The 15,179-nt window shown below is 41.0% G+C and overlaps 1 protein-coding gene across 1 annotated transcript in view; it reads right to left on the bottom strand.

Moving 5' to 3' along the window:
* The window catches only part of SLC28A3 (solute carrier family 28 member 3), a 43,541-nt gene extending 29,929 nt beyond the window's left edge, over positions 1-13,612 (bottom strand). The window contains exons 1-3 of the mRNA XM_087742035.1: positions 13,556-13,612; positions 5,414-5,515; positions 1,769-1,851 (exon numbers count right to left, since the gene is read on the bottom strand). Of these exons, the coding sequence (XP_087598161.1) occupies positions 1,769-1,851; positions 5,414-5,515; positions 13,556-13,612 (242 nt within the window). The remainder of the gene's footprint in view (positions 1-1,768; positions 1,852-5,413; positions 5,516-13,555) is intronic.
* Positions 13,613-15,179: the final 1,567 nt, after the last annotated feature.

Below are 15,179 nucleotides of genomic sequence, written 5' to 3'. Positions count from 1 at the left end.
AGTATTATCTGTTGAAAGAAATGGATGACATTCAAAACAGGCATGCTTTGTGAATGCCCTTTTTGAGCAGATACAAGAAAGACATTAGATCACATTAGTGCCTGCTTTTAGGAGCTAATTTACAAAAAATAACTTTGTAGAGATACCATTGCCCTTGTCAGGTGCTCAACATAAAAATAAACCTAGACAAAGCACAAGACCAGGTACAAAACCGGAGAGCATAGAACAAGCCGTAGCCTGAATGTAATCAGAATAGAGCAAAGTGCTCTTCAGCTTGCAGCCCACAAGGAGCTTTCAGTGCCCAAGGCAATGGTACCTGCTGCTGTTGGAAGAACAAGGGGACCTCAGGAACCGTAAGCCCTGTGAATTAAACCTTATTTATCCCTCGGCTCTCCATGGGAGTACAAATAAACACGAATGAATAAAACCCAAACAGGCTTCACCTCTGCCCCAATACAAGAGATGCCTCTTGTCGAGCGACTCCTGAGGGCCCAGGTTTGAGGGGCAGAGACCCCGCTAACCTTGTACAGCCATTTGCGTGCCAACACTCGCCTGTGCAATTAGCTTACTTCTGAGGAGACACTGGATACCTGCCGCTGGAGAGGCTTATCGAACTTGGATGCTTGATCTATCAAATCTCAGCTTTTGTTTTTGCTAGACAAGACCCTACATGTTTTAAACAACAAAGTAAGTGTTTCATGTTACGTACTGCTAAAGGAATGACAAATCTCCAAAGGACAGAGAAGAGAAACAAGAGAATATTTAAATGACTTCTAAATAGTTTTGCTAGATTTTCGAAGCAATATTTTAATAAGATGGCATCAGTAAACCGGATCATATTAACAAGTCTTTAAATTCTGTAGGTACAACTGGAAAGCATAATTAAAATCTTCACAGCTACTTCTGTATATAAGCATATCATTTGTACATTTGCATGAGATCTTTCTGAGTAGTCCAATTTGAGTGAAACAAACTCCTATTTGAGATAGCCAGTAAGTGAGTTGCTAGAGTCTGCTGATAGAAAGACACGTTCAAAGCTGAAATGGTATGCTGTATAACAGAATGCAGTCATAGAAATCAGGGGAAAAGTACAACATGATTTGTATGAAGGTTTATATGAAGATTCAATATGACAGAAAAATACTAAGGCTTTAAAATATAATTTTAAGTATTGTATCTTATTTTTTCAATATAATATTCTTTTTCTTATACAGGGTTTGTTGTTTTCACCAAAAGAACTAATCCTCAAGTGAAATGTAGATGTACGCTTTCACTGTGTGGTCACTTGGCACCAGTGCCAAGGAAGTGTAAAAATTCTGCTCCATCAATTTTTATTTTTTTTTTATTTTTTTTTATAGCTATTCTATTCTTATTTTGCACTGGGATAAATAGCTATGCAAATTGAAGGACAATAGTGAATCTTTAACTTCCTGAAAGAGATCACTGCTCAAGACCTCTCTTTAAAAAAGGCTCTTATGGAAATACTGGAAAAGTACTTAATGTACAAAAAGAAAAAATATTGCCCCTTTAATTTGCAAGGCTTTAGAAGGATAGTTCCATGATCACATGTGTCAGTTGAAAAGTATAATAATTTTAAATACAATGTGTTTCTGTATTACACAAATTGCTAGGCAATACAAAGGTTTGTGTAGCATAGGGGTATGGCAGTGAAATTTAGAGCCGTTGCTCCAGAAGCAGAAACACTAGCAGCTTGTTGCTTAGGCTAGGATGAAGCGAGTGGAAAACTTACTTATCCAAAAGACATTACCCTTTCAAGCGCGGTTGCTCATCATCTACTGAGTCACGTTTGTTTTCATGCAGATCGCTCTCAATATTGATGTATTCATCCTCCTGGAAAACAGATCGGTGCGGAGGCTGTGAGAGGGGTGCATGCTTGTTAAGTAAGGTGCGAAAAAACAGATCCCCGCTGGCAGATGGCTGAAGCAGTCTCAAGACTTTCCCGTCTGCACTGAGTTCACAGCTCCAGCTCTCCTGTCTGCCACCAGCAACGCTGTGATCAGTATCAGGCAAACCCGCTGGTTAGACCATGTCTGTGAACTTTTCCAAGCCATCCACACCATTTTGAAAGGGGAAATAAAGGGGGAAAAAAATACCAGTGTTACTCTGAGCTGAAGAGGGCCCCATACGGAGTACAACTGCATACACACCAAAAAGTGAGAGCTGCAGGTAGGGATGGTAGAGCTGCTAATTAGCCAGCTTGCCCAGCACCTCCTGTTGACCACTCCCTGTTTTTGTTGCTTCTCTCTTTGCAGAACTTTAATATTGTGGAAATTTTATGTATGGAGAATGGTTAAATCGGGTCTGACCTCCACCACATTTGAGGACTGTCCTTGAGGCGGCTGGGAGCAACACAGCCCCCCAGAGCTGCTGGTCACACCCGTGGGGGCTGCCGTGCCCACCCCGCGTTACTTCCCCCAGCCCGGTCCGGAGGGGCAGAGGCAAAGCACCTGTCCCACAGGTACGTACCTCCATGCTCATGGCGGGGCCTGTGGAGGGGCCAGCCACCCAGGGCAGGCGACCGTTGCATTCAAAGGCAGCGGCGTAACTGCCTGTGGCCCTTGCACCGCGCTCACACCCTCTCATTTTAACGCCATGCCGGGGCGGCATGACTGGTTGCCGGCCTTTGGGTGTCCAGCCAGGACCATGGTGAAGGCAGACAGTGTTCTCCTGAGCTGGTGGTCGTGTCCTACCCTCTTGAGAGGAGCGGGCCCGCTGTGCCCAGACACTTGGAGTGGTGGCAGGCTGCAGGTGAGTTTGCCTTTTCTTTTTGTGTCACTATTGTTTGTGCTAACCGCATTCCTCAAACCGCTGTGCGAAGCACGGCGCACTGCGGACCTTGGCCTGGCCCCTGCCTTCTGTCTGTCTTCCCTGCTGCAGGCACCACCAAAGGTCCTGGAAAGCGCTCAGTTAGTTCCTAGTGAGAGACTTGAACCAGCTCAAAGGCAAAATTAACACACCGCCAGTAATTAAAATGGTGAGGAGGAGTATGTATGTAGAAGCTGCTATTCATTCCCCTAGGAGAAAGCTCAGCGTGACACGGACAGGAGTCTCTCAGTCCTCTTGATTGCAGTTTTTTTTTTTTTGGGGGGGGGGGGGCGGGGGGCGCGGTGGTAGGAGTCATGAGGCTCTGTGGAGCTGCACTGTAACTTACGGCTGCTTTTTTGCTAAACTCAAGTTCTTTCTCTCTTTGGTCTTGACTGTGAAATAAAGCAAACCTGAAAAATGTAGATGCTGCTACCTACTAAGTTGCTATATTTTTGGTAACTGGGAGCACTCTTCTCAGCAGCTGTAGGAGGTGGGCTTCTCACCTGAGGGACAGTGAGTGCTGATAATATTGAAACATCATTTATTCCTGGGCTTAAATTTGGAGCACATTGCATTCCAGTGCTTCTCAAAGATTTTTGAACCTACGTTATACATCAGGAGAGTCCAGCCCTCTGGGTCAAAGAACCATGCTTTCACATTTGGAGGCGGCTGCACTCCCTGTGGCACCACGTCCTCTCTCCTGGTCACAGCTTGAAGACCATGTCCCACACCTCCTGCCTCCATCCCCACCGCCATCCCCAGTGGCCCTGCTTCACATACTGCCTGGGCCAGACTGTACTCCCCCATCGCTTTCCCCCATGCCACAGCTTCCTCCCTGGGCCAGGAGTTCACCGGGATCACCCACAGGCTGGGCTCTGTCTCTTTGAATTTGTGAAATATACTGTTTGTCATGAGAATAGAACCTATTTTTTCTTTTGAGTATTTTAATATAAAAAGCATCAATCCACATCTTTTCACATTGTCTGCAATGTACTTAAATATGCTCAGAATATTATTACACTGCTATTTTATTGTCACAAATGCTTTCCTACATCTACATTAAAAGGTGTTAAGAAAATCTGAAATCAAAGATCACTTTGTGTCTAACTCTGTGCAGATACACAAGGAAAAGGAAGAATGGATCCAAACCCCTTTTCTTCTTTTTTCATGGCCAAACATGAGATCAGATCTGGCTCTTGGGGAGTGTTGGCCCTTGCTGAGGCTAACCCAAGGGCTGCGTGGAGCGCATGGACTTCTGCCAGCAGGGGCACAGCAAAGTCCGTACTCTGCAGAGCCTCAAAATAAACTCTTCTGCCTCAGTCAGAGCCTGCCTGAGAAAGTGTTGGTGTGGGTATACATCTCTCTGCTACACTTGCACAAAGTGGTGGCTGAATGCTTTCAGCTGAACCTTTTCAGTGGGAAATTGGTTTCTTTGATTAAAATCAAGCTTTCATTGACTGCCACTACTTTTCTCCATTTTTCAGCAGTTTCAATCAGTTCTGAAAGTCCTTTTATTCTTTTTGTTTTGACATTTTCCTTTTTGCTGGCTTTTTTGAAGAGGAAGGTGTAGGCACTGTCTACCACCTTCCTCTCCTAGGATCTCAGATCCCAGTCTAGTTCCCAGGAGGGGAACAGGGCATATCACAACAGTCAAAGTGATCCACTGTAAATCTGGAATCACTTCAACGTTGAGAGCAGAGGCATTTCTTTGGCAGCATGCCGTGTCTGCCTCTGATCATATCCACAAACCATTGGAAGATAGAAAAGAATATCCACAGCATCAGGAACCTTCTATGTCTCACATGCTGCTACAAGTACCATTGTCAAACTTGACAAGTAGATATGATTACAACACAGGAAAGTACTAGAAGTTTTTAATGGAACTTTTAGAATAGCAGACTATTTCTGGAGTGTGGATGTGAAAATAGTAATACATGACACTAGTAAAGTATCTGTGTTTTTTTTCAACCTGACTCTCATGTCTTCATAGTGAGCTACTCACTATGTGGGCTTAAACAAACGTACAGCCAAAAGAAGTCAAAATGGATGTGTTTATTATGAAGTCATCTGCATTGTACTCTTCTGTTCTTTCTCTGGCCAGTTGTATGTCAGAGCTCTTGCCTGCAGTTTGTATTTGTCTGAAATTTCCCCTATTTTGGATGAGTAGGTATTTAATAATATGTATGCCCTGTCTGACTGAAGGATTGTATCACTAAGCACAATGTTTCCAGCTTCTCTTTTTCCAATTTCTTAGGAGAAAATGCTTCTAAATCAACTCCTTGTCCATAGTATTCCCTCTGATCACCATTTCTGATGCCTCTTTTGTATCTTGTATGAAGCCATTATGACATTAGAAAACATTTTTCTGAATCCTACTTGTCCTGTCAATTTTCTGTGTTTTTTTCTTAATGTATTTCTGAGAACAGAACTCGCTTCCCTGTCAGTTTATGAATTTTAAATTAAATTCAGGTTTTGTTAAGGTATCTGTCTTGGATATATTATCACAGACAATTACTGACATTGAATTTGAGGTTTATGAATTTACATAAGGTTATTTGAAAGAAAAAAAAAAAAGAAAAAAACATACCTGATTAGTATGTACAGTTTTCTTATTTTGTGAATTCTTGATTCTCTGTGAATTGTCTCCGAGACCTTTTGGAGTTATAACATCCACACCTTCGCTGTCATTCTGGGGCATGACAAGACCAGAAATTTCATCAGTTCAAATCAAAAGCTGAAAGCCTTTCTCATGTGTGGTAGGAACTGATTAATACTCTGATGTCTGTGCTTTCATGTTTTATTTTACTAGTATGGGGAGCCCAAAACTCAGTGTACAGAGCTCGGGTGTTCAGGTTGCTACGCTATTACACAAAGCTGTGTCGGTCATGGATGATGCTCGTCTAATGTGAATCTGCTGTTTTCTTGACTCAAACTCACATGTCCTCCCAAGGCTGCCCTTTGCCTCAGGACTGGTTCAACGAGTTTGCAAAGATCCAGCCTTTCTCCCCACCAAAGGCAGAACAGCCTATTTGGGCCTTCCCCGGGTTGTTAGTACCTTTGGTCTAGTATATATGCTCCTTATGCACATGCAGTAAATGCATATTTTTTTAAAATACATACTTCTATTACTCTTGGAATAAAACACTCAAGAGCATCTTTAAAGAGAGCAGTTAGCTTTACTACATTAATTCTCTGTGGTATACCTTTTATGAGAGTGTACTGAGAGTTGAAGACAGCCATAACCAGCTCTGCTATTTCTACCTTTTTTTTTTTTTAATTCTGAAGCTGAGTTTTCTTGTTTCTTAATGTTTTGAAGTGTACATTATTTCTTTTTAAGGATTCTTGAAGGGCTGGTTCTTACTTTGGTTTCGTAAGAAAGCTGCTTAAACAAAATGTCAGATAACTTATATCCGCAATTGATATAAATGTTTTACATTTCAGTGGTTTCTTATGGCAGCAGTTACGGTATGGCCATTTCACTATGTTTTATTGCATAAACTATCTCATTATTTACATGATAATAAAACCAGTAAATTAGTATATACATTTAGCATTCTAAGAAAATTATCATTTCCAAGTGGACAATACAAAATAAGCTGAATCATAGTAAATTATGATAAAGGCAGGAATAAGCAGTACTACTAGACATAAATTAAATTTTGCCTTTTAGCAGAAACATGACCTTAGAAGCAACCAGAACACTTTTCAGTAACGTATTTTCCTTAGACATACTCTGCCTCTAAACTTCACAAAAAATGCATTTCTGTGAAAGTGTTTCTGGAACCTCGTGGGTCTGGGGGAAGAGGAGGGAGCCGCAAGAAGCTATTGATTCACCTGTTGTAGCCCTGATACACCAGATGCCAATATATCAGTTCTCTTCCTTCTAAGAGAAGAGTATCATCTTTGCATTTCCTTAAGGGGATGGTATTTCTTTTTCAAAAAGTGCCTCTGCTACTCGTTTGCCTTCTAACCATGCTGTCTTAGGAGTTTGCCACAGCCGCTCCTGCAGCTGACAATGAAAGCCTCTACTTAGCACTCCATACCGTGCAAAACCAAAAAAAATTATCACAAGAAGCAGTGCTTAACTGTAGCATTGAGATATAGTATATTAAAAATACTACACAGCACAGCATAGTGAAGTCGAAGTGGTACGGTTCTGTAATTGACATCCCCCCCACACCCCCCACCCCCCAGGATAGTCTCTCTGAAGATTTCTATACTTGTTGCCGAGCAAGAAAAAGCAGGCATTTCTTAAGACTTTTGTCAGTGAGCATGTAAGCATGCGAGTTGTTGTCTACAAGCAACAGAAGTACAGAATAATCTGTGTTGGAAAAAACCTCTAGAAGTCACTTTGTCCAACCCACTGCTCAACTGCAATAATTACATAAGAGTTTCATTTATAGAGTAATTAAAATATATGAATGTATGAGTAATGTAACAGAAAACTAGTAAGAGCATCACATGATTGCTGGAACTCTAAATAGCCTGCACTGCAGAATGACAGATTTGTGTTATTTTCTGCAAGCATAAAAAGCACTCATTTCACCTCATCATATGACATTTCTGGCATATTCCAAATTCAGTAGAAACTGGTTAATTACTATTGATAACAAGTTTACTTCAGTAAGAGACTACTTCTGTTGACTAAAACAGTCTCTGAATGACTGCCATGGAGCTGAGTAATTTTCTTATATTTCACAGCTGATTCTTCCAGTACAATCTCTTCATTCTCCCCTTTATATAATTTTTTTAATTTTGTTTGGTGAAAACGCATGTTATTCAACCCTACCCCCTGAAGAAAAAGAATTCTTTTTAATTTCTCATAAGAATAACAATATTCAAGTGACAAAGAGACCTGCCTGTTCCTTTTTCCTGTTTGCTTAGAGTCTTTCTGAGTTTGCTGAAGGAATTCCTCACCACAATGTTGATCTGTCTGTGCTTATCGACTGCTGTTGCAGATTGCTACCTAAGCACCCAGCACGGGCAGAAAAGCTTCTGCGTCATTTGCTCAGTATCCTTTTCCACCTCCCTGGAAATGTCTGCAGAACCAAACATTGCAATAGAAAACGGGAGTTCGAGCCTTGGGGGCTATAGCCAGCACAGCTGTTATGAGCACAGGCCAGATCCAGCAATATGCCAAGTCACTTACGGAGCTACTCAATCTGTAGTGACATGAGGAAGCAGGAAGTTGAAAACAAATGAGAGAAGCCTGGATGGGAAAAGTCTCTTCTCTTTAAGCCACACTTGAAGGATTACAGAATTGATCCATCTACTTTGAATGTTGACAACATGAAAAGCGTTACATAGTGGCACTTCTGCTTGCGCAGCCTGCTGTACTTCTACTGATCGTGATTTCCTGCTTGTAAAATATTTGGTTAAACAGCAAGGGCATGGAGCTATCTCATACTTGCAAGTGAAGTGCTCTTTCAATGTTTGTTTAGTTCCCTCTAGAAAAGCAGTTCATGTGCCAAGTCTTTTTGTATAACTGCATTGTTTGACTTCCCTCCTATCCTCTCCCTGCCTTTCGAAGGAGGACTGATTTTGCAGATAACTTCTAAGAGCACCTAACTTCTATCGGTTGTGCTTTTAAAGACAGCACACACACGCTTTTTTCGCCCCTGACAGTTAGTGATGAAAACAGACGGGCTATCAGAGCATCCAGTTGAAACTGTTTATGGTTTAAGGGTGTTTATGGTTTAAGGGTGGGTCATTACATTAGCTTTGGAGATTAGAATCAGGATACTTAATTCAGTGGAAAACAGATGCTTCAAAAGCAGATGTTTTAAGTTACTGTGTTGGATTTCGTTGGATTTCAGATTGCATTCAGTCAGCTGAAATGAAGCCATTTGATTTACAGTTCAAAACTTTGCTATCTTTTAATATGCAGTGTGACTGAATACCATTCATCTAAGTTTTCCCCCATGTACTACCTTTTGCTAGCCAGAGTGTCATGATTCTGAAGGAGTTAAAATGCGTTTTAAATACTGAGGAAGAATTTTTTCAATCAATAATCGTAGCATTCATAAATCCCTGTCAAATGATAAAATTCAGTGTACAGGGCAGGAGGGATGAATGTTCATTATCCATGTGTTGAACTATAGCAAATGAGTAAATGAGCAGCAGATAAGAAACATGTACTGCCAGATTTAAATTCTGCTAGCTAAATCTTCATGAGGTGTTTTGAAATAGGTTGTAAATTAGGCTCACCCAGCTCTGAATACATTACTGTTTTCTTTAGATGCTTAGGTTGTCAGTCTTGAGCAGGGTAGTTGGATAGTATCCTGAAATGCAGGATAAAGTTAAAATGATAGACTGGCACAAGCTGGCCATAAAAAAAAGAAATAGGAAATCCACTTGCTCTTAGAGCAAGTAAAATGTATGAGAGGCAGAAAGCAAAATCCAGAAAAAAACAAAACAGGAAAAAAAGATCTGCACATTCCTGAGAAGATAACAAGGTGCACATAAGCCCTGCAACTACGGCATTCAAAATATCTGTTGATGGCAAGCAGGAACAGAATGAGGATGACAAGGACAGTAATCCTAAAAACAGTTTTCACAAGGAATATTTACTTATCTGAGAAGAAAAGAGCCTAAAGGGATAACTAACTTTCACTATTTCTTGTAAGAGATGGGGTAGTACATCACAGTTAAATTTTTTATTTTTTTTTAAACAAGCATGGCTTTGGAAAGCAAGTTTTGAAAATATGGAAAAAGACTGCATAATTTCCTGCCTGGATATGATGGAGTTATGCAGTGTAACACCTTCATAATTTCCAAGGGAAATTACAACAACGATGCCCATGAAATGTAAATTCTTAATAATGCCTATAATCTTAATTAACCAACCAGACAAGAGTATCCAGGAAGCTGTGGGGAATGGCGATAGACACAGAAATAAATGGCATTTTTTAGAATACGTTATAACTTTGTTTGAATGAAATGGAGTAGTATGAAGGCTGCACATGTTATGGCAGTACCAATGTCCTTATGTAGCATGAGTAAAAGGTAGAATTTTAAAGGGGATCCTTCCTCAAGTCAACTTCTTAAGAGCACAGTGTGCTGTGCTACAGAAACAGGTACTGACTGCTTAATGCATCATAATGCTGACAATAGCAGGCCAGTGAACAATAAATATTTATTAGCTGTTACCTTCCCTTTGCATTGTATTGTTTATCTCTGAGCTGCTTTTAAAAGTTAGGGAGTTTTCTGGTCCCACCTACCATTCCTTTTCATGAGACAGCTCTTATCATTCCTTGAGGAATAAGTGTGACTTGTTGTTTAATGTCATCATTAGCAGAGACGTGAATCATCAGAACTGATGAGGTAAAACCTTTGCCTCTTATATGAGGGCTAAACACAAGCTAGGTAAATCCAATCTCAGTTTTTGGGTTAGTGTTAGTGTTGTAGGAAATTCTGTGGGCAACTGTAGCGATCCTCCAGCCGGTGCCATCAGAGAGAAGTTAACTGAACTGCATTGAATGCAAGAGACATAGTAGTGTTTCTATACATTATGTATGACATTATTGTACATATAGATACAGAATGTATTACATTGGCATGTAGACACTTAACACGGACAATCTTCTGAATAGTAATGAGACTATGAGGATAATGATTTAGGCTCCTTAAACTGCATGACGTATTTAAGGGGAAAACAACATTAAACATGTGAATGTCTCGGTATAAACAGTAGAGCATCTGTTGATTCTAGCTACGAGGTAGCATCCAAAGCAGGTAACTTTAGCACGCAGGTCTTAACAATTGCATTGGGGTTTTATTAAGGTTACGTTGCACTGAAGGGTAGGAGCGTGCTTGGGAAGACTGGCAGTGTGGGTAAAGCTATGTAACTTCTTAAAACCAATACAAGGATATTACTCATTGTAATGCACCCAAACGGCTGTAGTAACTGAGATGTCCCTAATATCAAAGAGAGAAAGAGAATGAGAGATACAGCAGAACTGTACATTTGGGTTTTGTTGTCTGTTTTCTTTTGAGACCATTTTGAGCTGTTAATGAGGTAAAAAGTTGCTTCTGGGTCTCCCAGGTACTGGCATTACCACAAGGCAATAATGCAGGACCTACAGTTTTTGATGCTATGCCTATGAACAGTTCAGGTGGAATCTGCGTAGTGCACAAAAGAAGTAGCTGATATTTTGCAGGATCTTGCATTTTTTAACATGTAATTGATGGTGTTAATAGAACTTTACACTACATGGACGCATGCCCTCTCTGAAAGTTAACATTGGTTAACTGATTTCTGAGGGCCTACTACAGTACGGTTGAAAAAGTTTTATGCTTCTGTGATGCAGTGAAAATCCTATCATAGTACAGAAGGATGTGTGTGTTCAAATATCAACAGCCAATGTGAAATTGAGAAGAGCTCAAAGAGGTATCCCCCTTTGGCCATTTGTATGACTAGTTGAAAGGCAGGTTGCTCTATATTACAACCTCTTCACCCTGTTAGAGTCCCTCCACAACAGAAGGCACAATGCTTCTCATTCTTGGCATAATAAAGCTGTGATATGACTCTTCATCCATCACTTGTTAGCCTTGAGCTGCTTTGTATTATGTTGAGAGCTGTTTTCTCAACTTATTTACTTTCTAAAACAAACTGCCTAACCCGGGTTTACTTTGTCCCTGTCTTATTTTTTCTGTCTCTTTGTGCGTTAATCATTAAATGGCTCAGGTACAGCTGAAGGTACCTATGGAGTGCAATCCCACACTGACACTTAAAATGGCTTAAATTAATCCCTTTTGAGAACACCTTTACATTTTGTGGTTTAGGGAAGACACTCATTGCTTAATAATAGAAGGCACTATTTTGGAGGAAGAAAAGTGTTCACTCTGTGCAAGAAAAGCTGAAATACAAGAAAATAGGAAAAAATTATGAGATTGTTTTCTTCTCAGTGGCTTCTACTGTGAAGTGATTTATTTTTCTATGTGCAGGAGTTTACCTACTCCTTCTGTGTCTTATTTTCTCTAGGGAGTGACTTACATGTTAAGTCACAGATAAACAGTGTAACTGTAAATGTGAACACCTTCTGGTGTTCCAGGAAAAAAACGTTACCGGAAAACCTGACTCAGGCCCCAGCTTTCATTGTTGGACTCTCTCTGTGATTTGGCATTTGAATTATTTAAAACAGAGGATTTGCAGGCTCTTGCAAACCTCTGCAATGAACAGGAAAGGAGGCACCTGGGTTCCCTGCATATTGCCCAGGTGAGCTGGCCGCGTAAGGCAGAGGATTATCCCAAGTCACTGTACCGTGCTCCACAGAGACTGCTGAGGAAAGAGGTGATTTTCAGGTTAGGTCATTCAAGAGCGTTTGGCACTGAGCTTCTGCAGCTAGGGAGGGACTTCTCTCCTTCATGGGTATGTAGGCACAGACTTTGGAAGGTGACGGCACACATTTTGTGTGAAAATGCAGCCAGGATGAAAGCCCTCTCTTATCTCATTCACTTGAACTGAAGGAGATCCAAGTTCAAAATTCTTGTCTGTCTGCTCTGAAGCACAGATGCGTTGAGGGCGCTCTGATTACCCAGGAGAATGCCCTAACCACTGGGCTATCATGTTTTAGGAGAGTTATATCTCTGTCTCCTCTTGAAGCTGTCCCACTTAGCGTGAATTATTAACTATTGACTGCAGTAGGGACTTGACCCTAACTCCCTTACATTTCACAAATGTTCCCTGACCGGCAGATTATCAAATCAATCTATTGCTTGTCTGTCTCTGTAGCTCAATGAATAAATATATAGAGTGGTTGAATGTCATTGGTGTTACACAATATTCCACAGGCTTAGCATCTGCAAAGACCTTTCTGTCTTATTCGAATAGTGTAGGCTGGTATTCACACCCACTAGGTGCTACCCTTCCTGCTAGCTGTGCTCAGGGGCTGCAGAGGAGAGCAAGGCGTACTTTGCTAACACAGCACTCTTTAAGAGCCACTGTCTCTCCCAGACCTCTTCTACCTTCAGTAACAAGTACAGAGAATTGGCCTGGCTGTGAGTTCATAAATTTCTGTTTGTCCCTGCTCTAATGCCTACGAAAGTGCAGGGGTGCTGGGCACTGAGAAAAAACAACTAACTCGTTAACAGTTTTTTTGGTGCTTCCACTTTCGAAATCTGCATTTTTTAAATGGCTGTTAACATTACTTCATGCGCATAATACGCAGAACCTTCTGGGTTGGCTCCTTACCTCCTCTCTGTGCTCTTCTTGGGAGCAGAACAGGACAATTGCACTTATTTTATGCATGGAAGAAAGAAGATATGCCCCATTGTGACTACATGATTATTTTTCTCATATTATTAATATACATTGCTTTGATGAGATATATGTCTGCTACATAATGATGACCTCTTCAACACAACTGTAAATTACCTATCCTCAGGAAGGAGCAGCAACTGATACAGTAGATGGGAGAGGTGGATGAGCTAGTTGTGAGATCCATCTGCCTATGAAGTACTACTGAGTCAGGAGACTTCAAAGATACCAGTATCCCAGGCAGCAGAGGAAGGCAATAAGTGGAGCCTACTCCTGAATGTGTCAATTGTGCTCCAGCTTTTTATACAATAGCCTTGCGCTTTGGCAGGACATCAGTTCAAAGCATGTGGGGTGTTGTAAAATATCTGTAGGCGGAGAGCAGAAATTGCTTTTTCTTTGTTCAGGGACTGAAGTAAGCATTGTTCATTGTTTTTAAATCCTTCCCCAGAAAGCAAAGGAAACCACACTTACCTGGAAGGCCAAATTGTGCACTCCTGAGTGATCACAGGTGGTCTCCTTCAGCTCCATGTGCCTAGCATGGGCAAGAGAGTGTTGGGTGAATATTGAAAGCTACTTGCAGCACAGGGCAACAGCAGCCAGCACCTGATTAATGCATCCACAGGGTCGGTGAGTATCACTTGAAGTCTAGTTAGCTGGAGGCATTCTCAGGTTGCTCTTGCTCACTCATAGCTCCACCTTCTCGCTCCCCTGGCACAGCCCCTTTTGGCCAGCGTGGGAAACTGCATTCAGTGTTTCTTGAGACGAGAAGGAAGGATTCCTGCGGGCCCCAAGAGGCCGACATATCTCTGGGTGATCCCAAAGGCAAACCCGTGTACTTATATGACTTCTGGCTTTCCTCGTTTGCTTGGGGGAAAATCCGCCCCACCCAGATCTTTGAGAGATCAACACAGTTTTTGTCTTTTTTACAGCTATTCTCAAGTCACTGTTTCTGCGATGTTATTGTGGCTCTATTTTCATAGTGGTTAGGGACTTCATCTAGCAAGAGGCAACAAGGGAAAACGAACAACTCCCAAACCTCCAACAAGTATCAGTTATGCATTTTCAGTTGGCATGCCAAATCTTATGGCACAGGGTCATTTGGTTATCTGTCCTCAGATTACTCACCTTTAACTGAAGAGTTTTTAAGTACTTTTCAGGCTTGCTATTTGCAGTATGGCAAAGTTATATTCTTAGAACTATCAGCTGGGTCTCTTACCCATGTTTTTGGTTGCCTATGGACTTCGTATTTACAGCTTGTTCCATTTAAGTTCACTGAAAATAGTAGCACTATTATAGACACTAATGTCAGACAATTTGAATGAATACAATTTTTGTCTTTAAGGACAACAAAAATGAGAGCGTTCTGATTCTTTGAGGTACAGCAGCCTATGTACTCATTAGGTGCCCAAATTCGTAACTTTCTACACAGGGATTGAAAATTTCATGAGTATTGCCTCATCCTCTGAAAAAGCAAAAAATGATGTCCTGTTTTAGGAATAAACATAGAGTGAACTAGAATGACTGAATATATTCTTGGAAATAAAGAACAGTGATACAACAAATAAGATGATGCATCTTTCTGAGGAATCTTCCAACTATGTTTTAATTATATTATAAATCATACAGTTGCAATATATGCTCTCTGAATCTTGTAACTATTGCTTAAAAAGGAGGACTAGTTGTTTTTTCTTTTTTTAGTAAGGAGCGTATGACTTTTAATGATATATTCTGTTTTTCAGTTTTCAGAATCTTTTTTGATGCCCCAGGTTTTGAAATCAGCATGTTTGTTGCTATTTGTATTTGCCCTGTGAGTAAAGCAATTTCTGTGACTAATTGCTTCTCTCTGCACACTACTCACCAGCAAAAATAGCTGCAAATATCTTTAACAAGTTTGATATAATTGCCTGCTGATTACTGTCTATCTCAGCTGTTTCTCTGTTTCTTTCTTCCTTCTCTCCTCCTGCCAGTTTTGGACATGCTTTTACGATCAGAGGGAAGAGGGCAGAGGAAAGGAGGCAGTGAATCTTTTTGAAATCCAGCCCATGCAGTCCTAAAATCTGTAGCCTGCACTTGCGTGGTTGGAAGAAAGTTCTAC

The sequence above is a fragment of the Nipponia nippon genome, unplaced genomic scaffold (genome assembly GCF_047370975.1).
Source record: "Nipponia nippon isolate SJK-2023a ecotype South Korea unplaced genomic scaffold, ASM4737097v1 scaffold_8, whole genome shotgun sequence".
In the NCBI taxonomy this organism is placed as follows: Eukaryota; Metazoa; Chordata; class Aves; order Pelecaniformes; family Threskiornithidae; genus Nipponia; species Nipponia nippon.
The sequence above is the reverse complement of the archived record's forward strand: the minus strand, read 5'-3'. Positions and strand labels throughout refer to the sequence as shown.